This window comes from Nycticebus coucang, chromosome 7 (genome assembly GCF_027406575.1).
Source record: "Nycticebus coucang isolate mNycCou1 chromosome 7, mNycCou1.pri, whole genome shotgun sequence".
NCBI lineage: Eukaryota > Metazoa > Chordata > Mammalia > Primates > Lorisidae > Nycticebus > Nycticebus coucang.
Window position 1 is genome coordinate 28250867 of NC_069786.1, and position 27114 is coordinate 28277980.

General features: G+C 37.4%; 1 protein-coding gene across 1 annotated transcript in view; it reads right to left on the bottom strand.

The window, feature by feature from the left end:
• Positions 1-2556: 2556 nt before the first annotated feature.
• Positions 2557-27114, bottom strand: part of DARS1 (aspartyl-tRNA synthetase 1) — a 93579-nt gene continuing 69021 nt past the window's right edge. The window contains exons 8-16 of the mRNA XM_053596306.1: positions 22636-22747; positions 20403-20537; positions 17826-17973; positions 12574-12720; positions 11012-11054; positions 8956-9036; positions 6742-6853; positions 6495-6566; positions 2557-3226 (exon numbers count right to left, since the gene is read on the bottom strand). Coding sequence (XP_053452281.1) covers positions 3135-3226; positions 6495-6566; positions 6742-6853; positions 8956-9036; positions 11012-11054; positions 12574-12720; positions 17826-17973; positions 20403-20537; positions 22636-22747 — 942 coding nt within the window. The 3' untranslated portion in view covers positions 2557-3134. The remainder of the gene's footprint in view (positions 3227-6494; positions 6567-6741; positions 6854-8955; positions 9037-11011; positions 11055-12573; positions 12721-17825; positions 17974-20402; positions 20538-22635; positions 22748-27114) is intronic.

The following is a 27114-nucleotide window of genomic DNA, read 5'->3' on the forward strand; positions in this document are numbered from 1 at the left end:
ATAGTTCTGAAGGATATAAAAGAATACCAATATATTTTACTACAATTAAAAAAAAGAAGGAATACCAATAAACAAAGAGATTACCATGTTCATCCATGGAAAGGCTTTTAAAAACAGGGAAATTCCAAGTCTTTTCAAATTGTTCTGTAAATTTAAGGTAAATCCAATCAAAATCCCAGAATATATTTATCAAATCTGTAAGACAATACTAGATATTTATAGGAACATAAAATTTAGTTAAAATATAAAACATGGAATGGAATAAGACAATGAATTCATGTAATAGTCACTTGAAGAAGCCTTTATTGTATCCACAATTTCTTTTCCCCTTAAGAAATTAAGTATTTGAGAGCTGCGTGTGGTGTGTTGTGCCTATAATCCCACCTACTCAGGAGGCTAAGGCAGGAGGAACACTTGAACCCAAGAGTTCAAGACCAGCTTGAGCAACACACTGAGACTCTAAAATATTTGAAGCAGATTGTTAAGATTTGATAAAGTTGTATGGTGACTACATGTTCTAATTTGGTCAGCATGTTTGATATACTTCATAATAAAACGATTATCATTTTACACTTTTCAAACTATTTTGAAAGAAGATAAAATCATACAAAGTTCTAGGACAAATATTATCGTACCATTTGAGGACATTGCCATTATACAATATAGAAAAAGATGGGTAGTACCCCATTTTGTTCTTGGTGTGTATTAAATTTATAAAATACTTTTGGAGTGCCTACTATACTTAAGATATACTGTTAGGATATGAAAGAAAAATAGAAAAACTGAGTCCCTTCTTTCAGAAAGCTTACAATCTAGACAGTGAAATCAACAATGTTCCCTTTCCCTTTCAAAAATAAAGGGCAGCTGGGTGCCGTGGCTCAGGCCTGCAATCACAGCACTGTGGGAGGCTGAGGCGGGAGGACTGCTTGAGCTCAGGAGTTTGAGGCTTGTCTGAGTGAGAGTGAGACCCCCGACTCATGAAAAAAAATGGAAAAACCCAGCCGGGCACTGGCACCTGTAATCCCAGCGGCTTTGCAGGCTGAGGCATCAGGATGCCCACAGCCGGAGTCTGAGGTTGCAGTGCGCTAGGATACTACTGCACTCTGCTCAGGGCATAGGGCAGAACTCTGTCTCGACAAAACAACAACAACAAAAACACACACACAAAAATAAAGGGCAGATGTTACAGTCCAGGGGTAACTTCCTTTTTAATTCTATTTTTCTGCATATTATTTTTTCTTTTCTTGTCAGAAAAGTGCATTGCATTGTTTTGTTCCCTCCCCATTAATTGTGGTTCACTGTAAAATAAACAGTATCAACATACATAATATTTTAGAGGGAAAGCATTCCTAATTGCAATTATTACATGGAAATTTCTTTTTGGTGGGGTAAGATGGGAATGCAATTTAGTGACATTCACTAACTAGCAGTATCAATTAAAAATGAAGCAGAAAATTCTGCAATTTTACACATATACACAATAGAATCTCTGTAAATTGACCACTTGAGGGACTGTAACATATGAAGGTGGTCAACATAAGGAACTAAGCTTAACATATGGAGGTAGTCAACTATGGAGGTTCTGTTGTAATATATTTTAGAGATAGGGTCTTGCTCTGTTGTCCAGGTAGGAGTACATCGCACAATAATGGCTCATTGCAGCCTGGAACTCCTGGGTTTGAGCAATCCTGTCTCAGCCTTCTGACTAACTGGGACTGCTGATACATGGTACAGCATCTGGCAAATTTTCAAAATTGTTTTAGAGATCAGGCTGATCTCAATTTCCTGGCTTCAAGTGATCTTTCCGTTTCTGCCTCCTGAGACACTGGGATTATAGGTGTGAGCCACCATGCCTGGCAATCCCAAAATATCTTTTTTTTCTTTTCTCCTCCCCTCCTGGGAGGGAGAGAGGAAGGAAGATCCCACAGTATCTTTTTTTTTTTTGGCCAGAGCTGGGTTTGAACCCACCACCTCCAGCATATGGGACCAGCGCCCTACTCCTTGAGCCACAGGCGCCGCCCCACAGTATCTTTTAATCTGTGTGAAATGAACTCTGTTGACCAACCCAAGCTGTCAGCTTTTTTTTTTTTTTTTTTTTTTTAGAGCTCCATCTTTTTTTTTTTTTTTTTTTGGAGACAAAAGTCTCACTATGTTGCCCTGGGTAGAGTGCCATGACGTTGCAGCTCATAGCAACCTCAAACTCTGGGGCTTAAGCGATTCTCTTGCCTCAGCCTCCCAAGTAGCTGGAACTACAGGTGCCTGCCACAATGCCTGGCTATTTTTTGATTGTAGTTGTCATCGTTGTTTGGCAGGCCCAGCTGGATTCAAACATGCCAGCTCCAGCGTATGTGGCTGGCGCTTTAGCCGCTGAGCTACAGGTGCAGAGCCAAGAGCTCTATCCTTTTCTCTATCTAAACTCATATCTTAAAATGAATACATGCTAAGAATGTACCAGTTTTCATGCATTTACATCAACTAGTTGCATAGTTTTTCTTATAAATGGCAAGAATCAGTTATTAAATCACATTACCACAAAGCTACAAGGACAAACTATAATTAACTTTAAAATTTTATTGAAATTCACATTTAGAATTTAACAATTTAATACAATATTGTATTGAATGTTTTCTAACCAGTATTTTCACTTGCTTTCCACAATTTCTAGGTATAACTAAGAATTGATACTTTCTGGTTAATTTTCCATGATATGGCAATTAGACATTCATTAAAATTTAAAATACTTTCCCAATTATTCTTATCTCAGTGTCAGATTTTTTTAAAAGTTCAAATATTAAAAATTTAAGACATTAATACTATTGGCACTATAATATAGAAAAGAAAAAAATTTATACGACTTTTAACTGTTTAAAACTTTTGTTAATTTTTTTTTGTAGTAATGAAATGTGAACTTTTGACATAACCATATGAATTTCTCACTATAATGTTCAAGCATTTCCTACTGAAGCATGTCCAAAGTCATAAAAATCTTCTCTTTCAAACTAATCTATACTGAATTACTCCAAAAATAAGAGTAGCACTTTAGATAAGACATCTATTTCAGTGCAAATTTAAGTACCTAAGGTACAGCCAGATCAACAGCAGGTTATTAGAAAGAATAAAAAATGTGACTTCCTTTAAGGAGTGAGTCGTTTGGGATCACGAGGGAACATGGAGGTCTGACGAACGTTATGTAATCCCAGAAATAGCATGGTCACTCGTTCCAGCCCTGGGAAAAACAAAATAATCATTAATTTCTTTTTTGAAAACCTCTCAGGGTCTTTCTTATTTAGACTAATAACATAATATTGTTCAATAACTTCTATTATTTTGAGTTTATCTAAAATGGAATGTTTTGGGTACTGATGCAGAAATAGAGCTGCTGCTGTATGTGGAAAAGACTAAAAATGTAAAACACAAAAATCTATGTAAATCAACAAAATCCATGATTTAAACCAGGGGTACCCAACTTTCTGGCTTCTCTGGGCCACTGTGAAGAAGAGTTGTCTTGGGCCACATATTAAATACACAAACACTAACAAAACTGATGACAATATTTACTTTTATTCTAAAATTAACTGATAGGAAAACAGAAGGCAACTCCACAGCTCAGTTGCTGATGCAGGCTGAGGCAGAGGACCAATTGTAAAGTGCAGTGGGCAACGTGTGAGGCACTGCTGAGGTGTGGAAGTACCTTAATAATCAAATAAGAATGCTTACCTGATTTCCCAAATAACATTAAATGCCTAACACTGGTTGCAGTGGTAGGCTGAAACATGATAACTGCTGCCTGACCAAGTCGCCATGAGCACATTTAATGTATGATGGTGTCAATTCAACTGTCTGGGCTTGGAAGATAACACATTGGAAGCTGCACACCACCGTAAAACTGAAGCAACACATACGTATAAACTGCAAGAATGTAAGTATTTTTCACACTTACTCATTTCTTTGTATTGGGAACTTTCAAAATTTGCTCTTCTAGCTATTTGAAAATACACAGTAGGCTCGGTACCTGTAGCTCAGTGGCTAGGGTGCCAGCCACATACACTGGGGCTGGCGGGTTCGAACCCAGCCTGGGCCTGCTAAACAATAACAACAACAACAAAAGGGCACCTGTAGTCCCAGCTACTTGGGAGGCTGAGGCAAGAGAATCGCTTGGGCCCAAGAGTTTGAGGTTGCTGTGAGCTGTGATGCCACCGAACTCTACTGAGGGCAATACAGTAAGACTATCTCAAAAAAACAAAACAAAACAGGGCAGCACCTGTGGCTCAAAGGAGTAGGCCCTGACCCCATATGCTGGAGGTGGCGGGTTCAAACCTAGCCCTGGCCAAAAACTGCAAAAACAAAACAAAACAAAACAAAACCAAGCCAAAATGGCTTGGCGCTTATAGCTCAGTGGCTAGGGCGCCAGCCACATACACCAGAGCTGGCGGGTTTGAATCCAGCCTGGGCCTGCCAAACAACAATGACAACTACAACAACAACAAAAACCAAATAGCCAGGAGTTGTTCTCTGGCTCAGTGCCTGTAGCTCAGAGGCTAGGGCGCCAGTCACATATACCAGAGCTGGCGGTTTCAAATCTAGCCTGGGCCGGCCAAACAACAATAACAACTACATCTAAAGAATAGCTGGGCGCTGTGGCGGGTGCCTGTGGTCTCAGCTACTTGGGAGGCTGAGGCAAGAGTTGCTTAAGCCCAAGAGTTTGAGGTTGCTGTGAGTAGTGACACTACATCACTCTACTGAGGGCGACATAGTGAGACTGTCTCAAAAAACCCAAAAAAAAACCCAAAAAAATTTATTAAAGAAGAGTATAGAAAGCATAGTACACTCTTAAAATAGTCCACAGTAAATTATTTTTATAGTCACCATACAGTGCTGTAGAACACTAGAACTTATTCCTCCTATCTAGCTGTACTTTTGTATTCATTAACAAACCTTTCCTTTGCCCACTTTTAAACTGATTTTGTTGATGAGTTTCAGGAATTCTGTGTATATTATGGATATCGATACTTTATCAGATGCATGAACAAAAGTTTTTAATCTTCCTAAATCTAATTTGTCTCCTTTTTCTTTTCTTGCCTGTGCCTTTGTTATCATATCCAAGAAGTCACTGGTATTCAGTATGACCTGAAACTTAAAATCATTCCAATGTCACAAAGCTTTTGCCTTGTTTTCTTTTTTTTTTTTTTGAGACATAGTCTCACTCTGTTGCCCTGGGTAGCATGCCATGATAGAGAGCCCTCAAATTCTCGAGCTCAAGCGATCCTCTTGCCTTAGTCTCCTGAGTAGCTGGGACTATAGGCACTCAGCACAATACTTGGCTATGCCCTATGCTTTCCTCTAAGAGTTTTATAGTTTTAGGTTTTACATTTAGTCCTTTGATCCACTTTGAATTAATTTTTGTAAATGGTGTTCGGTAAGGATCCAATTTCATTCTTTTGCAAGAATCAGTTTTTCTCTGCACTACTTTAATAAAGAATGCCCTTCTATATACTTTTAATTTGAAATTTTTCTAAGTATATTATCTATTTGCCAAAAAATAAATAATAAAAAAAAATAATCCCAAAGCAACAAATAAAAACTTCAACAAAATTATACATTTGAAATTCTTTTAAAGAGTGTCCGGTATGGACATCCAAAGATACATTAAATATTTACTCATTTTAAATTGCACACCTGGGCTCGGGGCCTGTGGCTCAAGCGGCTAAGGCACCAGCCATATACACCTGAGCTGGCAGGTTCGAATCCAGCCTGGGCCCACCAAACAACGACGGCTAGAACCAAAAAAAAAAAAAAAAAAGCTGGGCATTGTGGCGGGCGCCTGTAGTCCCAGCTACTTGGGAGGGGGAGGCAGGAGAATCACTTGAGCCCAGGAGTTGGGAGGTTGCTGTGAGCTGTGATGTCACAGCACTCTACCTAGGGCGACAGCTCAAAATAAATAAAGGCTCTGTCTCAAAATAAATAAATCAAATAAATAAATAATAAATAAATTGCACAGCTGGCCGCATGTGGTGGCTGATGCCTATAATCCTCATCTCTACTAAAAACAGAAAGAAAAATTGAGGCAAAGGATGGCCTGAACCCAAGAGTTGGAGGTTGCTGTGAGCTATGACGCCATGGCAATCTATCCAGGGCAACAGCTTGAGACTCTGTCTCAAAAAAAAAAAAAAGCACAGCAGTCTCTCATATATATAACACTGTAGACATGGTCTTAAAGTCATGTTGTATTTCAATAAAAAATTTAACAGCTCTTCAAGCTAATTTAAGACAAAAAACAGGATACTTATAAGACATTTTGCTTCTAAACTCTTAAGAATGGCTTTACGTTTTACAGTTGAAGTTTAGAACACGTTAACTTAGCTGTTCATTTTGTTCCTTGGAAATCAAATTTTCATTAAAGTCACACATAACTCTCTATAAAAAATCCTTATTATTTAAATTTATATCATATTTAATACTTATAAACTTATTTGTAAACAATAACAGAATATTACCAATGCCTCCACCAGCATGAGGAGGGGCTCCAAAGCGGAAGGAATCAATGTAAGCCTTAATTTTCTCCAAATCTATAAAAAGATCCAAAACAGAACAAAACATAATTTATCATCTTATTTAACTTAAAAAATTACAACAGCGATTACTGTTCAAGGAAGATAAAAAAATAAAGACTTTCTGAGAAATCTTTAAATGTTTACAATGTGTTATTTTTAGAACATACAAGATATATTTTAAGTTATTTACCAATTCCATGATGTAAAGCTCTCTCTGTCAGCAGCTGAGGATCATGTATTCTTTGAGCTCCTGACAATATTTCTTCTCCTCTCATGAACATGTCGTAAGAGTTGGACTGTTTCTGTAGGAAAAACAAACACCACCACTCTTCAAGTGGATATCATCCTATTTCCATTATATGTTATGTGGAAAAAAAATCTCTGCTGAATTGAAGAGCAAGTTCAATTTTGTTCTGTGAAGTAGAATTAAACTACCGAGGGTTCTTTAATAACTTCTTCCTTGTCTATACAGACAGTCCCGGAGTTACAAACATCTGGGCTTACATACAATTTGCACTTATGAACAGAGGCTATTACAGGTAATAGGTAAATGTACCTGTTTCAACTTACATACACATTCAACTTAAGAAAAAAACCTATTAGAACCTATGTTCTTTGTAACCCAGGGATTACCTGTATCAGATTTTGTGCTCCCCTTCTCACATATAATCCAATAACAAATCAGAACACCACATTAAACTTTTACAAAGTAGTGCAAGGATGGGTGTAGTGGCTCACGTCTGTAATCCTAGCATTCTGAGAGGCCGAGGCAGGTAGATCACTTGAGCTCAAAAGTTCAAGACCAGCCTCAGCAAGATTGAGACCTCCTGTCTCTAAAAATAGTTGGAGGTTGTGGCAGGCACCTATAGTCCCAGCTACTTGGGAGGCTGAGGCAAGAGGACCTCTTGAACCCAAGAGTTTGAAGTTGCTGTGAGCTATGACACCACAACACTCTACTGAGGGCAACAGAGCGAGACTTTGTCTCAAAAAAAAAAAAAAAGAAAAAGAAAAAGAAAATACAAGTGGGGGTTCATATACCCATAACAGAGTCTCACTCTGTCACCCTGAGTAGCATGCCCTGGTGGCATAGCTCACAGCAACCTCAAACTCTGGGGCTCAAGAGGTCCTCTTGCCTTTGCCTCCCAAGTAGCTGGGACTATAGATGCCTGCCACAACACCCGGCTAGTGTTCTCTATTTTTAGTAGAGACAGTGTCTCACTCTTGCTTAGGCTGGTCTGGAACTCCTGAGCAATCTACCTGCGCTGGCCTCCCATAGTGCTAGGATTATAGGAATGAGCCACTGAAACAGGCCAGATTTTGGGGGTCTTTTGGAACTTTAAGTTAATCAACGGGTGTTAGCTGTTTTTATTTTTATTTTAAGAAAAGTAAATTGAAAATCAACTTACCAAAGCTTACCCTGTTCTTAACCTGTATTTCCCCTTTCTTTCTTTTTTTCTTTTTTTTTTTTTGAGGCAGAGTCTCACCCTGTCACCCTGGGTAGAGTGCCATGGCGTCATAGCTCACAGCAACTTCAAATTCTTGCACTCAAGAAATCCACTTGCCTCAGTCTCCCAAGTAGCTAAGACTACAGGCACCTGCCACAACACCTGAATAGTTTTCCTATTTATAGTAGAGATGGGAGTCTTGCTCTTGCTCAGGCTGGTCTCAAACTCCTGAGCCCAAATAATCAATCCACCTGCCTCAGCCTCCCAAAGTGGTAGGATTACAGGTGTAATCCACCAAGTATGGCAGCTACTTCTCCTATCTTTCAATAAACCAATGGTTTCCAGAGCGTGATTCCTGGACCAGTAGATTCAGTATCACCTGAAACTTGTTAGAAATGCAAATTATCAGGTCCCACTCCAGACCAACTCATCAGAAATTCTGGGATTGGTGCCCAGCAATCTGTGTTTTAAAAAGCCCAGGTAAAAAAAAAAAAAAATAAATAAATAAAAATAAAAAGCCCAGGTAATTCTGATGCACACTGAAGTTTAGAAACCACTGCAATGAAAAAAAAAAAAAAATGGCCAAAAGATATTATTTAGATTATTAACTCCCAAGATACAATGAGAAGTTCAAGGTCAATGATAAGATTATTTGCTAAAATATGCAAATCTAGTAGTACTAATTATCATTTATACGGTCTTTTTTCCTCATAAATCCTCAAAAAATAATCAAAGAAAATGATTTTTAATATACATTTTTTGGATTAATTTGCTCAAATATTTAAATTTTACAATATTATTTTGACCTCTAGTAACAAACACCAGTGGTAATACACATATCAATGTGTCTACCAAAATTCCAAGTTATTGATGAAAACCATTATTTCCACTATACAATTTGCCACAGTGACAATAGTCTTTTTCCCCCCAAAGGAGTTATTTAAAACCAAACTACTTACAGGATTTCTTGGGTCAGGCATGGTATAGAAAGGTCTTACAGCCAATGGATATTTATCAAGAATATAAAAATCTGTATCATACTATAAAAAGAAAAAGTGAAATTAAAAATACTTTTTAAAAGTAAAAGACTAATATTTTGGTAATTAACTTCTTTATATATAAATTTTTGCTCTTAAAATTGTTCCAATTACACTGGGAATTGCTTTTTCAAGTAACATTTGTAACTTACAGCATTTTGCCATGGTGTCATGAATTCTTCTGATACTTAAAATTTTACTTAAGCTATAATTCAATTGCGTACTATTTAATCATGGTTTAAATATTCTTTTTGGACATGTAATCTCTAATTTTTCCCTCAATGTAAATTATGCTGCAATAAACATTTTTTCGGGTGGCGCCTGTGGCTCAGTCGGTAAGGCGCCGGCCCCATATACCGAGGGTGGCGGGTTCAAACCCGGCCCCGGCTGAACTGCAATCAAAAAAATAGCTGGGTGTTGTGGCGGGCGCCTGTAGTCCCAGCTACTCGGGAGGCTGAGGCAAGAGAATCGCTTAAGCCCAGGAGCTGGAGGTTGCTGTGAGCCGTGTGAGGCCACGGCACTCTACCGAGGGCCATAAAGTGAGACTGTCTCTACAAAAAAAAAAAATAAACATTTTTTCATTTTTTCTTTGTTATTCTAGTTCATCTGCATTTTTAACTGTTTTGTTAAATTACCCAAAATCTTTGGGTTTTGCATAAACTATGTTTGTGTTTTTTTTTTTTTTGTGAAATAGGATCTTGCTCTGGCTCAGGCTAGTCTCACATCCGTGAGCCCAAGCAATCCACCTGCCTAGGTCTCCAGAATGCTACGATTATAGGCGTGAGCTACCGTGCCCAGCCTATAAATTATTTTGGGAAAAACTGACATCTTTTACAGTATTCATCTTCAAAAAATTTGGATTATCTCAATAATTTCAATTTATGTTTAGATATATAAAATTAAGTTTGATAGTCTTCTTCAAATGAAAACCACAATTGAAGGAAATAATGTTAACTTGAAATTATGACATTTTTGTAGAAGAAATACTATGAGAATTAATTTCATTAAAAAGAAATCAATTACATTTCAATAGTTTCTCATTTTAAACATTTTTGCTAAAACCGTAGAAGAGAGAATGTCAACAGCTGAAAAACTGGAATTAGCCCTGTTGACAAAGCATTTTAAAGGTATAAACTCAGTACTACGTATGGTTTCAAAAATATTAAATTGAGTTCCAGTCAGCTTAACAGTTTGAAGTGCAACCAGCAGGAGGAGCTCAAGGACTTCTTCCATTTTATTATACCATTCTCTTACATTTTTAAAAAGGACAAAAAAAAAAAAAAAAAAAAAAAAAGGACAAACCACAGTTAAGTTTAGTTTTTATCTTTTTTTTTAATTTTAGTTTTAGAAAATTGAGATTCAAAAGCAGCTTTTACATTAAGAGGCAGAAATGAAGCTCATTCAAGTTCTATGAGACAGCAGAGGCACCCAGAGAAGACCACTTCTTATTAATTTCAAGGTCATTTCTAACTATTTTGATAATCTCACATATATGTCACTATAACGAGTTAATCAAATTATTTGGGCAGTGGAATCCAAAGGTGCCTAGAAAAGAGAACAATCCTTTGGGCAGAGCCTGTCTAAATATTTTCGTTTTCTTTTCTTTCTTTCTTCTTTTTTTGAGACAGAGTCTCACTATGTAGAGGACCCCATATAGCATCGCAGCTCACAGCAACCTCAAACTCTTGGGCTTGAACGATTAGCCAGCCACAATGCCTGGCTATTTTGTTGTTGCAGTTGTCATTGTTGTTTAGCTGGCCCGGGCTGGGTTTGAACCCACCACCAGCCCTGTAACCACTGTTTTATGGGTGCCTAGCCAATATTTTTCATTTTCTAAGATTTTTTTTTTTTTAAACATTGCTCCTTTGGTTTTTATTTATTCTAGAATCGTCATTCTAGGAAGATTAAGTTTCCTCTGTCAATATTGTTTGGAAATAGGCCACATTTCAGATTCAGAAGATATGCAAAGAAGTCCTACCTTTTCCTTTACCAAACGACCCAACAGCTTTTCATTTGGTGTACTGAAAAAGAAACACGAAACTATGTGTTTGATGATCAAACAGCAACTTTAAAAAAGGTCCAGTTACTAAGGCACCACTTCTAGTCAAAGTTCTTAAAGGATTAAAAAATTTGGCCAAAGCACATAGTTGTCTATTCCACTCCTTTTTAAAAAGGCAATTACTATTGAAAACCACTGATGAATGCACGTACTAGTACAGTGACTTCTGTACTGGTTCTGTATGTGCTTTGCTTAGTAGGTACTGCTCAAATATTTAATTAAAGCCATGAACAGAATTTTGCAATTTATTGATTCAGAAATATTATAGATAAAATTATTTCCTACAATTACATATAATAAAGGCTTATTATACCAATATGGGCTAGTTTTGCCACTGAATGGTTTCTCCTTTTTGCTATACCTTATGAAAGATTTATAAAATAAAAATCATTATTTCCAAGTTTTAAAAATGTGTTTATATAAGCATATTAAATTTCTATAACCAAAAGATAGCAACTTTAGCTTCTATCTTATTTAAGGATAATTTCTAAAATATGAAAATATTGCTCAACTTTATACAATTTATGGTCTGCCTTAATATGTCCATCTAACAAAGAGATGCTTTTTAAAACCCTATTTTTTTGGTTAAACAAACGAAAAGAAAGGGTTTTAAATGAAAATTTTAAAAAAAGCTAGAAAATAACTCTACCCTTTCCCTCCTATATACATATGTATTATTGTGATAGTTTAAATATTTTAACTAGGAAACTTTAAATAAAATATAAGCAGATAGTAATTTTAAGCTACATAATTTGTTTCAAAATTGTAAGTTGTATGATATGAATTTAGATAATATAATACTACATATCAAATACACAGTAGTGATTTTTATAACTTTTGGAGATTTTTTTTTTAGAGACAGAGTCTTATTTTATCGCCCTCGGTAGAGTGCTGTGGCATACACAGCTCACAGCAACCTCCAACTCCTGGGCTTAGGTGATTCTCTTGCCTCAGTCTCCCAAGTAGCTGGAACTACAGGCACCCGCCACAATGCCCGGCTATTTTTTTTGTTGCAGTTTGGCCAGTGCTGGGTTTGAACCTGCCACCCTCAGTATATGGGGCTGGCGCCCTCCCACTGAGCCATAGGCGTCACTCAACTTTTGGAGATGTTAACAGTTTATGCCCTAATCCTGCATGGGGATTGCTTTAGACTGCTATATACCCTCTCTGACACCACTGATTTGAAAAGAGTTATAACATATTGGATGAAAAAAAAATCATAGGCAAAATTCCCTGTACTCTTTTAAAGGGTTCCAACCTGAGAAGGAAAAGTAAAAAATGATGTATTTAAAATTACTAAGCCTTAGGAAACTATATTAAACATATTTCTATTTCAGATGACACATATACAATAGCATCATATTATACACTAAAGTTAAAATTTATAAGCTTGGAAAGAAAATCATAATTTATTAATATTTTAATTCTCTTATATACCTTCAATGTAATTACTAACATTTTAGAAATCACAAAAGACAAACCTCAGATCTTCTTCATCTCCCATTTCAACTCCGGCTTCCCTAAGCATAGCCAATGCTTCGCAATATTCGAGTCTTAAAGTTGGCTCCAAAAATTTGAATGGCTCACATGGAAACTGTTTATTCACTGTTTGAATTTCAGTCTGAAACCTATTTGTACAATGATTTAGGGTTAATAAAATGTGTAAGATAAATGTTCCCCCCACAAGAAGTGACTGTGGCAATACAGAAAATAATTCTTTTAATCAGTATATGCACCAGGGAAAAGTGCTATCAAATTATGAAAGAATGAAATCCAAATACTTAAAATATTTAACACCATTTTTTCAATCTCAAGTTTTGTACTCAGTGTCATTAAAGAATTAAAAATTTTCTTTAGAACTCATATCAGCTAACATTTTTAGAAATATAAAATGCCCATTATGAAGCATTAAAACATCTAGTTGGTGGCTCGGCACCTGTTGCTCAGTGGTTAATGTGCCGGCCACATGCACAGAGGCTGGTGGGTTCGAACCCATCCCAGACCAGCTAAACGATGACAACTGCAATAACAACAAAAATAGCTGAGCGTTGTGGTGGGCGCCTGTAGTCTCAGCTACTTGGGAGTCTGAGGCAAGAGAATCTCTTGAGCCCAAAAGTTTGAGGTTGCTTTGAGCTGTGATGCCACAGCACTCTACCGAGGGCGACAATAACAAACAAACAAAAACATCTACCCTGTTTTCCCGAAAATAAGACATCCTCCGAAAATAAGACCTACTTATAGGAACGATAAGATGTCCCCTGAAAATAAGACCTAGCGCATCTTTGGGAGCACACCTTAAAATAAGACACTGTCTTATTTTCGGGGAAACAGGGTAGTTGGGCTGGGTGCAGTGGCTCTTTCCTATAATCCCAAGCACTTGGGAGGCTGAGGCAGGTGGATTGCCTGAGCTCACAGGTTTGAGACCAGCCTGAGCCAGAGTGAGACCTTCTCTCTAAAAATAGCTGGTGTTGTGGGCGCCTGTGGTCCCAGCTACTTGGGAAGCTGAGGCAAGAGAATTGCTTAAGCCCAGGAGTGTAAGGTTGCTGTGAGCTATGATGCCAGAGCACTCTACTGAGAGTGACAAAGTGAGACTCTGTTTCAAAAAACAAAAAAAACCACATCTAGTTGGGCATGGAAGGCTCACCACCTGTAATCCCAGGACTTTGGGAAGCCAAGGTGGGAGGAATGCTATAGGCCAGGAGTTTGAGACCAGCCTGGGCAACATACCAAGACCTAATCTCCACAAAAAATAAAAAAAATATTAGCCAAGCATAGTGGCACATGCCTACTTGGGAGGCTGAGCCACTGCACTCTAAACCAGGCAACAAAGCAAGACGCTGTTTAAAAACAAAAACCTGGCTTGGTGCCTGTAGCACAGTGGTTACAGCACCAGCCACATGCACTGAGGGTGGTGGGTCAATGACAACTGCAGCTACTCGGGAGGCTGAGGCAAGAGAATCACTTAAGCCCAAGAGTTTGAGGTTGCTATGAGCTGTGACGCCACAGAACTCTACCAAGGGCAACAGGGTGAGACTCTGTCTCAAAACAAAACAAAACAAAACATACCAAAAAACACTGATTTTTTTTTTAATCCTTGAAAAGTATTCATTATCATGAATAATTGAGGAGGATCAAATTAATATTTGTCTTATCTGCCCCTAATCAATCATACTGTAAGTCTCTTTAGGGAGTGTCAATTTCTTTCCCACTTTGATAATCCCTAGCATAAGATCTACTCTATACATAGTAGACATGAGACAATGTTTATTGCACTGAGTCAAATTTCTGCTATGGAAGACAATACTGTATTAGGATTTAAAAATGTATATTTTTAGAGGCTGGGCACGGTGGCTCACGCCTGTATTCCCAGTACTCTGGGAGACTGAGGTGGGTGGATCTCTTGAGCTCAAGAGCTTGAGACCAGCCTGAGCAAAAGTGAGACCCTCTTTCTAAAAAAAAAATAGCAGGGTGTTGTGATGGGTACCTGTAGTCCCAGCTACTTGGGAGTCTGAGGCAAGAGGATCGCCTGAGCCCAGGAGTTTGAGGTTGGTATGAGCTATGATGGCACAGCACTCCACCCAGGGCAAGAAAGTAAGACTCTGTCTCATTTAAAAAAAAAAAAAAAGTGTATTTTTGCTGAAGCATTTATGGATGAGAAATGATACCTGCGATTTGCTTTGAAATGATAGATAAAACCAAATTGGACAATCCGGGCACACTGGCTCATGCTTATAATCCCAGCACTCTGGGAAAAGGAAGCAGGAGGATTGCCTGAATTTAGGTTTTTGACGCTCACCTGAGCAAGAGTGAGACTCCCATCTCTCGTAAAATAGAAAAACTAAACAGGCGTTATAGGGGGCATCTGTCATCTCAGCTACTCTGGAGGCTGAATCATTTGAGGTTGCACAATGAGCTATGATGACACCACTACACTCCAGCATGGGTGACAAATCAACACTCCATCTCAAAAAAAAAAAACTGGTCATGGGTTGGCAATGGCTAAAAGTGGGTGTTGAGTACATGGGGGCTCATTGGGCTAGCATCTACACTTTTGTGTGTTTTTGAAAATTTCCATAATTAACAAATTTATTTCTTACTTTTTATTTATTTTTAATTTCAGATTAATAAGGATTTATATAATTAGGTTACATTATTTGCAATTGTTAGGAAAAGTCCAAGTTGTATTTGAGTTCCTCACCCAGGAGGTGCGCCATATACCCCCCTACCCTGTATCTGTTAGGTAAGGGCTCACTGAGCCCCTGCCCCTCTTTCCCCTCTTCTTGAATTTAATTGTGTTTTTCCTCTTGTTTGGGCCTGTGGTAGTTTATCTACTAGTTTCAAATTAGTATTGAGTACATGGGATGCTTGGTTTTCCATACTTGAGATACTTTACTAAGGAGAATGTTCTTCAACTCATATCCAGGTAAATACAAAAGATGTAAAGATACGGAAACAAGCCAAGCACCCATCAACTCATGAATGGATTAATAAACTGTGGTATATAGATACAATGGAATACTATTCAGCCATAAAAAGAGAGAGACTTTACATCGTATGTATTTACCCAGTAAATAATTTTTAAATAGCTTTGCTTTGGACATCAACTCCCCTTCATGTCTATCAATGGTAGTACAAAAATATGACCATCAATATTTTAAATTCACTTGTGTCTTATTCTTGTACAAGAGAGAAATATTTTTCCCATTTTTTAAATTTGTGCATATATAAAGTACAAGTGCAATTGATATCATGTATTGTGGTGAATCAGGGCCTTTCAGTGCATATATCTCTGAAACACTGTACACTGTATTCACCAAGCAACCTTTCCCACCCCCTCTGAGAGATAGATACTAAGGACAAGCATGAGAAGAACATGACGTAAGCCAGAAAATTCAATATACGAGCAACACAAGTCATAGAAACTTAAAATTCATATATGAGTTAGAGAAAATAGGAAGTATATAGAAAGTTTTTATTTTCGAATTAATACTTTAACGTCTACTGGAAAAGTCTGGCAGTAATGGTATCTGACTCTAATTTTTAAGGAGAGACTTGATTAATCCCAAAGGCCTGAATTCATGCTGGTCTCTTGTTAGAAAGATCAAAGTAGAAATTCCAAACTTCTATATTAAATAGAGAAGCCATCAATATCTAAACAAAATGGGTTTCAAAACTTTCTTCACTTATAAATGTGAAAAGAAAATGAGAAAAGCTGTGTTCCTTCATTGTAGTCCTAAAGTATAAAGTTTTGTACAGAAACAGTAGTAGTTGTTCCATGGACTATGTGAATAAAAGTTGCTTAAAATAATCTGCATCAAAATGTTTCAGAGGACAAAGGATGAAAGAGAAAAGGGTATCCTGCAATTAAAATAGTGGTATTATAATGAAAATTGTAAGTGTTCCTTCATCAATTATTAAACTGCTAGATAAATTATACCTTACCTAATAATTAAAAAATAATCATAAGTACAGAGAAAGGAAAAAAAGACTCTCTTCATTTACTTAACTTGCTTTGTATTTTCTTTTCCTATTTTCTCCATGCTAGACATCCTCACAAGTACAAATCTTCCAATGACCTTTAAAGGAAAAACTATTTGCCAGTTTAGAGGGTGTACCTAATGTGAATATTTTACATAATTCAATTTTTGAACATCTAGATCAGTGGTTCTCAATCTGTGAGTTACGACCCGTTTGTAACAATGAAAATACATCATGGCATTAGAAGGTTGAGAACCACTTATCTAGATCAAGTTTAGTATTTCTATAAATGTTGTTAATTCACCAGACCCAAACAGATAAAGTCCCTTCAGTCTACTAATTCCTAATATTTACTAAGTACTCAATGTAAATACAAACTGATTTATAAATTAACCTTATTTGACACAGATTCAGCCTCAATCAGTTCTGATGGTGACCAGAAACTTCTATGTTTCAGAGTAATTCTTGTTCATTTTTCTGTTCAAAATAAACAAGAGCTTATCTTTAGGTCTTGCTTATTCATTAAAAAAAGTTACCTTATGCCTAGATTGTTTAGTAAAACACCTGACCTCACCCACTAATTTAGCTGCAAACAGGTGACTTAGGTGAAGAATCTGTCTTACTAATCTTCTTACAGAATTTTCAATTACAGATTCAGTAAAGATTAGAAATAAGTAGACTGAAGGGAGTTTTTACTATTTCCACTTAACAGGTGAGGAAAGGGGAGGCAACGGAGTTAAATAACCTGCCCAAAATGGTAAGTAGTAGAGCTGGGATTTGAACTCAGGCTAACTGGAAGTAACTAAATCCAAGTTCTTAACTACTACCTCATACTACCGCCCCTAAAACAAACTGCTATAAGCATAACATATACTCTTATTTCTTTAGACATTCAGGATGTCAGCATAAGAAAGCAAATCTAGTTGAGCTGTTGACAACCTGGTACCACCAAAAAGGCTAACTAGATGAGGCCCCCTGACTTGGATCCAGATGCAATATTTTGAGTGTAGATTTTTCTAACCAATGAAATCCACACCTGCATATATCTGTATATATAAACAAAACAGAAACTTCATTCACGTTTCAATATAGTGGCCAGTGCCATAACCACCGCGCTATGGGCACTGAGCCAATGTAAGAATTTTTTTTTTTTTGGTGGCCTGTACAGGAATAAGTTTTTTTTTTTTTTTTAAAGAATCCAAATGGATGTGAAATTAAGTCCATCTAGGGTTATAAAATATTTTTTTTTTTTTACCTTTCTTGAAGTCCTTTGAATATTTGTACCAAGGTGTCAGCAATTTCTTCTACAACTTCATGATAATGGTAATTAAAAGCCATTTCAATGTCCAAACCAACAAATTCAGTTAGATGTCTGTGGGTATTAGAGTCTTCAGCTCTAAATACTGTGAAGTTAATAAAGAAACCAACTGAAAACAGTGTTTAAATTTTGGATAAATTTGAATTTAAACAGAAAATTCCACTGAGTAGGACTCTAGTGGCGATCAATTTGTGTCAGTAAAGGTAGAAGGACCTTTGATTAGCCATCTGCTTCAGCATTTCTTGGACAGTAAATTCCTTATGATTTACTAAAAGTCACACAGTAAAAGCTGTAGCAAATGTAAATTAATAAATGAGGCTCATGAGAACCCCAAGGGAATGCAAGATTCTGAGATGCCGTCTCAATAATTAAAAACAGATTCAATTTTGACCAATATAGCAGTTCTTCTCAGTTTTATTGAAACTTGACTCAAGCTAAATGAAGCTTGTATAAATAAAGTAACATTTCTTGCTATTCTTATTATTACCTCAGTCCAGCTCTTAATATCACTCAATACATTTTCTTCCTTTCCAGTCTTCCTAACTCTAGCTCAGCTCATCTTTCATTAACACTGCCAGATTAATATTACAATAATGCACTTTTGCTTAGTAACTAACAATGGCTCCCGAATGACTACTATAGCAAAACACAGAATGACAAAAAGTCTAAAACGTTTATGCTGTCACAATTTAATGCTAACCTGTATTTCCCATTTCTTAATATTAACTAGTCTTATTTCTGTTTTCTGCTGTAGTCCATGCTCTTTACTTATCCTGCTTCCTCTGACTAGAATGCCATTTCTATGGTCTATGTATCCTACCATGTCCTTAAAGCACATTTCAGTTCAAATATTCCTTTATGATGACTATACCAATCTCCATTTTATTCCACTTTTTACACTTACAGTGCTTGGGAGCATGTGAGAACTAAAGAATTTCAGGCCTTGTCCCAGATCTACTGATCAGAATCTGCCTTTTAACAGATTCCCCAGGTGATCTGTGGGCACATTAACATTTGAGAAATGCTGGTTGATTCTTCTTTTATGTACATGGTACTCAGCACAAGGCTATATATGCAGCAGGTGTTTAGTGAATAACTGGTTAATAAATTCAGAAAGTTAAGACAATGATCTTGCCAGTTTCTCTATTTAGCAAGTAATTAATTTTATTAAGCTATGAAAAATACATAAAATAATTTGGCATGTTTTAAAGAATGAAGTAAAGCTGGTTTTTTGCTTATGATTAGTTTCATGAAAGAATCTGCCGCATGATTAGGTGCCTGTGCTTACCTTTTAGCCAATATATCTTTAAAACCATGTTAATATAATTCATCAAATGCAAGACATTCGTTAATTTCTTTTTTTTTTTTTGTAGAGACAGAGTTTCACTTTATGGCCCTAGAGTGCCATGGCATCACACAGCTCACAGCAACCTCCAACTCCTGGGCTTAAGCGATTCTCTTGCCTCAGCCTCACAAGTAGCTGGGACTACAGGCGCCTGCCACAACGCCCAGCTATTTTTTGGTTGCAGTTTGGCTGGGGCCGGGTTTGAACCCGCCACCCTTGGTATATGGGGCCGGCACCTTACCGACTGAGCCACAGGTACTGCAGACATTCATTAATTTCTAATGGAATTTAGCTTATCACCAATGGTAAGGACAGCACAAACACTAAGTGAAACAGAACAGCTCTGGAATATAATTGGTAGCAAAGCAGACAGAGGTATATTATAAACTTAAAACAGTAAGGCGTTATAAAAAACAATACAAATACATTATTTTAGTTGGCTGGGCATGGTGTCTTACACATGTAATCCCAGAAATCTGGGAGGGCAAGATGGGCGGACTGCTTGAGCTCAGGAGTTTGAGATCAGCCTGAGCTATAGTGAGACCCTGTCTCTAAAAATAGCCGGGTGTTGTGGCGGGCACCTGTAGTCTCAGCTACTTGGAAGGCTGAGGCAAGAGAATCACTTAAGCTCAAGAGTTTGAGGTTGCTGTGAGCTATGATGCCACTGCACTCTACCAAGGGTGACAATGTGAGGCTGTCTTAAAAAACAAAATGAAACAAAACATAATTTCAAAGATTGCAACTGTTCTTTAGTATTGATGGGGAGTTGAAAGGATGGTCCAAATGGGAATTAGTTCTGTTCTAATAGCACGTGGAGACAGTAAATAATACACTTAGGTATATTTCAGATAGTATATATTTTCTAAGCATGCATTTTTAAAATTTTTCTTCAGCATTCTTCTGCAAGGAATATATAATGCTTATGATTCTATTCACATGAATGACGCTCAACTGTTTAAAGAACTATTGAGCATACTATTTTTTCTGAAAAATGTCTATCTAAATCCATTGCCATTTCTACTTCAAAGTATAGTGTTTATGTAGTCAGCATATACAAAAATTTAAGCTTTCAAAATGCCTCTACATTATATATGTAAAATGTGTTTCAAAAGCTTTAACTACCGTATGATTAGTGAACTTCGAAAAAAACTTAACTGCCAAGATCTTACCTGGTCCAATACAGAAAACCTTCTCAAAATCAGCACAAATACACATCTGCTTATACAGCTGTGGGGACTGAGCCAGGTATGCATTATTTTTAAAATATGACACAGTAAAGACATTGGCTCCTCCTTCACTGGCAGCTGAAATGTAACCATTTATAAATATAATCAATTGTAAGCTCATCATGCAAACTTTTAGTTAAAACAGTACAGCCAGAACCCCAATCAACTGACCACCCAATGGACAGTAACAAAATGGTCAACATACGGCAGTGGTCAACATAAAGAACCAGGCAGTGCATATTGCAAGGGTACATACGAAACTTAGTAAATGTAGAATATAAATGTCTTTTTTATTTTTTTTTGCAGTTTTTGGCCAGGGCTGGGTTTGAACCCGCCACCTCTGGCATATGGGGCCGGCGCCCTACTCCGTTGAGCCACAGGCGCCACCGAATATAAATGTCTTAACACAATAACTAAGAAAATGCCAGGAAGGCTATGTTAACCAGTGTGATGAAAATATGTCAAATGGTTTAAAAAACCAGTGTATGGTGCCCCATGATCGCATTAATGTACACAGCTATGATTTAATAAAAAAAAAAAAAAAAGAACTAGGCCTACTGCGCAGATACATACATGTGGTGCATGTCTGGTTTATGAAAATTAGGCCAACTTAAGGAGGTGGTCAACTATGGAGGTTCTACTATAGTTCACGCTAAAGATAAAAAAAAACTGGAAAATTAAAAACTGCAGCTAAATTATAGTCTGTCTATATCCTCTTATATGTGATTCTAAATAGTTTATATTTAAGCCAGGTTTATTTCTTTGGATATGCTTTCATTTCCCTTCTTTGGATTACATGCTCCCTTTCTACATAAATTTCAAACCTATTATAGCTACTTTGGAGTTGTAAAAATTAAAAAAAGAAAGATAATTCTTAATCATTTTTTATAATTATCAAGAATGCAATGTTCAACTATTTTTCTAACTAAATGCCATTTATAACTCCCTTTTTAGTGTTAATTAACCAACTCTTAAAATGATTAAGATTTTCATATAAGAATAAGAATTTGCGTCTGTAATCCTAGCACTGTAGGAGGCCAAGGTGGGTGGATTGCCTGAGCTCACAGGTTCAAGACCAGCCTGAGCAAGAGAACTACTGCAGCCCAAGAGTCTGAGGTTGCTGTGAGCTATGACACCACAGTACTCTACCAAGGGTGACAAAGTAAGATTGTCTCCAGAAAAAAAAAAAAAAAAAAAAAAGAATTTGACGAGGCATGTGATTTACATTTGTAATCCCAGCACCTTGGGAGGCCTAAGCAGGAAGATCATTTAGGTCAGGAGTTTGAGACCAGCCTGAACAATGAGACCCTGTCTCTACAAAAATTAGAAAAATTAGCTAGGCATGGCAGTGCAAGCCTATAGTCTCAGCTACTTTGGAGGCTGAGGCAGGTGGATCACCAGAGGCCAGGAGTTTGAGGTTGCAGTGAGCTATTATCATGCTACTGGCTCTCATGTCTGGGCAACAAAGCAGACTCTGTCTCAAAAAGAAAAGAAGAAAAGATTAATGAGATTTTCCCATCAGTAGTACTTAGTGATTTTACAATGCAGTTTGTACAAAGAAAATTGCAGGCTTGGCGCTCGTAGCACAGTGGTTACAGCACCAGCAACATACACGGAGGCTGGAGAGGTTTGAACGCAGCCTGGGCCAGCTAAACAACAATGACAACTGCAACAAAAGAAAAATAGCCAGGTGTTGTGGTGGGCACCTGTAGTCTCAGCTACTTGGGAGGATGAGGCGACAGAATCACTTAAGCCCAAGAGTTAGGTTGCTGTGAGCTGTGATTCCACAGCACTCTATCCAGGGCAACATAGTGAGACTCTGTCTCAAAAATAAGGAAAAAAAAAAATAAAAAAGAAAGAAACTTGCAATACCAATTTCAAAAGAAACCTATAAAACGAAAGTAGTTCCTGGTTTAATTTATGTAGCAAGAGTCTGGCTTTGTGTGTTATTGCCTCATTTTATAATTATTATCACAAAATGATTCCCAGAATAAGGAGATGTAATATTACTGATGTTGGTGATATGTGACTGTTACACAGTGTGATCTTTGAAATAAGTAGTCTAAGGCAATAAACCCTGAGGGACACATGGATCCCAAGTTAAAAAAATCAATTTAACCAACTTTGAGAAAGTAAATTTATTTTTAAAAGTTAAAGGAAATATTTCAAAGCATACCTGAAATAATTTTAGGAGTTTGGATTTCCACAAAACCTTTGTTAATTAAAATTTCTCGGAAGAGATGGCAGATGCCAGACTGGAGACGGAAAACTGCCTGACTAGTTGATGTCTATAAAACAATAATAAAATCTAATTAAATCAACACATTTAATTTTTGAGCACTCAAATTCACTGAACCCTCGCTGTGTGTATGAGGCACTGTGTAAACCTAAAAGTAAATTAATTTATTCTCTACATTTAAAATCTACATTTTAAAATCCTAATAGTTGGGGAGAAGACAAAAGCACACAAATCAACATAATACAAGGCAGAAAGGCATGCTGAAATGTAATGGCTATATATGATCATATAAACCTATTTTCTTTTTTTTTAAGACAGAGTTTCATTTTAGTTCATGCAACCTCCAACTCCTGGGCTTAGGCTATTCTCTTGCCTCAGCCTCCTGAGTAGCTGGGATTACAGGCACCTGCCACAATGTCCGGCTATTTTTTGTTGCAGTTTGGCCGGGGCTGGGTTTGAACCCGCCACTCTAGGTATATGGGGCCAGAACCCTACCCACTGAACCACAGGTGCCGCCTCATATAAAGCTATTTTCATAAGAAATGTTTAGTGAGGGCGGCGCCTATGGCTCAGTGAGCAGGGCAAGGGCCCCATATGCCGAGGGTGGTGGGTTCAAACCCAGCCCCGGCCAAACTGCAACAAAAAAATAGCCAGGCGTTGTGGCAGGCGCCTGTAGTCCCAGCTACTCGGGAGGCTGAGGCAGGAGAATCGCCTAAGCCCAGGAGTTGGAGGTTGCTGTGAGCTGTGTGACGCCACGGCACTCCACTGAGGGCAATAAAGTGAAACTCTGTCTCTACACAAAAAAAAAAAAAAAAAAAAGGAATGTTTAGTGAGCAGATGTTTTAATCTGTAGGCATTACATAAACAAAAAAATCTTTCTTAACAATTAATGAAACAACTTTCTTCTGAGTTTTAGTGCCCCTTTTTTTTTGAGACAGAGTCTCAAGTAGTACCCTGGGTAGAGTGCCATAGCTCATAGCTCACTGCAACCTTCAACTCTTGGGCTCAAGAGATCCGTTTGCCTCCGTTTTTCTATTTTTAGTAGAGACGGGGTCTTGCTTTTGCTCAGGCTGGTCTCAAACTCGTGAGCTTAAGCAATCCACCCGCCTTAGCCTCCCAGACTGCTAGCATTACAGGCGTGAGCCATTGAGCCCAGTCACACTTTTGTTTTTTTAAACCTACTAAGTGAGATGTACTAATATTTATGCAGCACACTAATGGTCTCTTAAGAAAAGTAAGATTTTAGCATTTGATAAGAAATGAATAAAGCCACCATGTATTTTTAGTCATACAATGACACCTTAATTGCTAATAGTCATGTATGTTACAATTATATCAAGAAATTAAGAAAAAAGAAATCAAATGAACAGGCATCTTGTAACACTGATTTCCTAGAATGGAAATCAATGTCAGAATGGCACACAATTAATGCGTGCCATTAATTGTACTATTAGCAAATTAATAGTACTGTTCTGTCTACCACAGTCCCTTTTTGTTTCTTTTACTTTCTCTCAATTTCCTTCTTTTCTGTGTTTCTGGTTCCCCCGTTTTACTTTCAGGACTGATCAGCTCTAATGGTGATCAGAAAGCTTTAAGAGATGTTTATCTCTGCTTTAGACTAACTTTTGTCCAATTTTCTGGTCAAAATATGCAAGACCTTATCTGAAGACTTAAAGATAAGGTCTTGCTTATTACAACAACAAAAAAATATGATTAGGTGAGTGTTTGGTAAAATATTGAAAATATTGTTAATGATGGAATAGCTATTCTACATCTCTTTCATTGTGAAGAATATTATTTAAATAATCTTGAATTTCTCCAGATCAGGACAAAAAAGAAATTCATGTGAACTGGGTCATGTTTAAGTAACTTTATAATTTACAAGGATACAAATAAAGTTTTTAATAAAACAATGAAGACAATTTTAAAGATCTTTATAATTTGTTAAATTATTTATTTATTTTCAAGATATCTACATTTAAACTAAAGTGAAAGACTTCTGGCTCTTTCCACATTATACGGTTTAGTGAAACATTCGGTTCATCCAATCCAAACAAATTTCATAGGCCAGGTGCGGTGGCTCATTCCTATAATCCTAGCACTCTGGAAGGCTGAGGTAGGCAGATCACCTGAGCTCAGGAGTTCAAGACCAGCCTGAGCAAAAGCAAGACTACACTCCCTCCGGTTCTACTTAACATAGAAAAAACTGGCCAGGTATTGTGGTGGCGAGTGCCTGTAGTCCCAACTATTTGGAAGGCTGAGGCCAAGAGATCACCCGAGCCCAAGAGTTTGAGGTTGCTATGAGCTAGGCTCATGCCGAGCACTCTACACAGGGCAGAGAGTGAGACTGTCTCAAAAAAGCAAAAAACAAACAAAAAACCCTCGAAATTTTATAATCTTTCAAAAAACTACTTCATTGTTAAGGACACACATACAGAGATGTAGTGATATTTCACATCAGTGAAATAGATTCTATTAGAAAGTCACTTACAGTTTATAAATGCAGGCTATTGTGAAGCTGGAAAAGAATCAAGACAGACAGTAGACAAGAAGGTAGAAAGACATTTCTAAAATAGTTAACCTGAAAAAAATAATATCTGACTTAATTCTGAAGAAACTATTATTTAAAAAACGAGATAGATGTGATATTTCCAAAATTAGTTAGGCATGGTGGCATATGCCTATAGTTCCAGCTATTTGCTATTTGGGAAGCTTAGGTGGGAGAATCACTTGAGCCCAGGAGTTGGCGGTTTCAGTGAGCTATTACCACACCACTGCATCTCCAGCCAGGGCAACAGAGTAAGATTTTATCTCCAAAAAGAAAAAAAAAAAAAATCAGTCTCTATGCTGGCAACTGAACCCCCAATGAGGGGGAGGGAGGGGGAAGGGGACACACCTATAGTAAGAAGACCTCACACTAATAGTCTTATCATCCCCCCCCAAAATGAAGAGTTCCTTGAAGGTAATCAATATATACTATTTTGTAGATTAAAGAGCTTTACTACAGGGGATTTAGATAAAGAAACAGACCATAGTTTAGAACCAACTAAAGTAATACATTTGTACTTAGGAAAAGTACTTAAAGAATGATTCCCAGAGGGAAAATTACACCACCTATTACCTTGACAACCTTCACCTGTACCCAAGAGTTGTGTGGGAATAAAGAGAATAATTCAGATCTAGGTTTGACAGGTTCCCAAAAAACCCTCCTAAAAATGTGCTGCTATGGATGAAGCTGATTTGCTACAGCAATTCAGAATATGAGCTAGGTTAGTGCCGTGTAGAAAAAGATGCCAAAGGCATTAAATTAAATTAATTTTTTGAGACAAAGTCTCACTATGTCGCCCCCAGCAGAGTGCTGTGATGTCACAGCTCACAGCAACTTTAAACTCTCGGGCTTAAATGATTCTCTTGCCTCAGCGTCCCAAGTAGCTGGGACTACAGGCATGAGCCAGAACACTGGCTAATTTTTCTATTTTTAGTAGAGACCGAGTCTTGCTCTTGCTCTTGCTCATGCTGGTCCTAAATTCTTTGGTTCCTGGGATACTCCCTCCTCAGACTCCCAGAGTACTGGGAGTACAGGCCCTCGCTTGGCCTTTCCTCCAACTTTTTTTTTTTAAACATCTTTATTTTATTATTATTTTTTATTTATTTACTTTTTTGTGAGACAAGAGTCTCACTATGTTGCCCTCGGTAGAGTTCCGTGGCATCATAGCTCATAGCAACCTCCAACTCTTGGGCCTAAGTGATTCTCTTGCCTCAGCCTCCGAAGTAGCTGGGAAGTAGCTGGGACTACAGGCACCCGCCACAATGCCTGGCTACTCTCCTCCAACTTTTTAAGAAAAGCCATTCACATTTTAATGTGAAAATGCCCATTTTGCAATAATGGCAATGAACTTAAATTTAAAAAATAAAGACTCCAAAACTCTTCAGGCCAAATTCTAGAGGCACAAACCAATAATAACTTATGTGAACAAATAGCATGGGCAAATACAGAAAGATGTTTAGCTTCTATGGCTAACATATATGAAAAACATGAGGTTTCTAAGTAGTATCAAGAGGACTTTTGATTACTGCTTTTTCTTTCTTTCTTTTTTTTTTGAGACAGAGTCTGACTACGTCGCCTTGATAGAGTGCCGTCTCTTGGGCTTAAGAGATTCTCTTACCTCAGCCTTCCAAGTAGCTGGGACTACAGGCGCCTGCCACAACACCCGGCTATTTTTTTGTTGTAGTTGCCACTGCTGTTTGGCAGACCCAGAATGGATTTCAACCCAGTGTATGTATGTGGCTGGTGCCCTAGCCGCTGAGCTATAGGCACCGAGTCACTACTCTCTTTTTCTATACAAATTAAAATTGAAAAGGTAAAAGCAGATAAAAAGCAAATGATCAGGAGTAACAAATGAATATATAATAAGG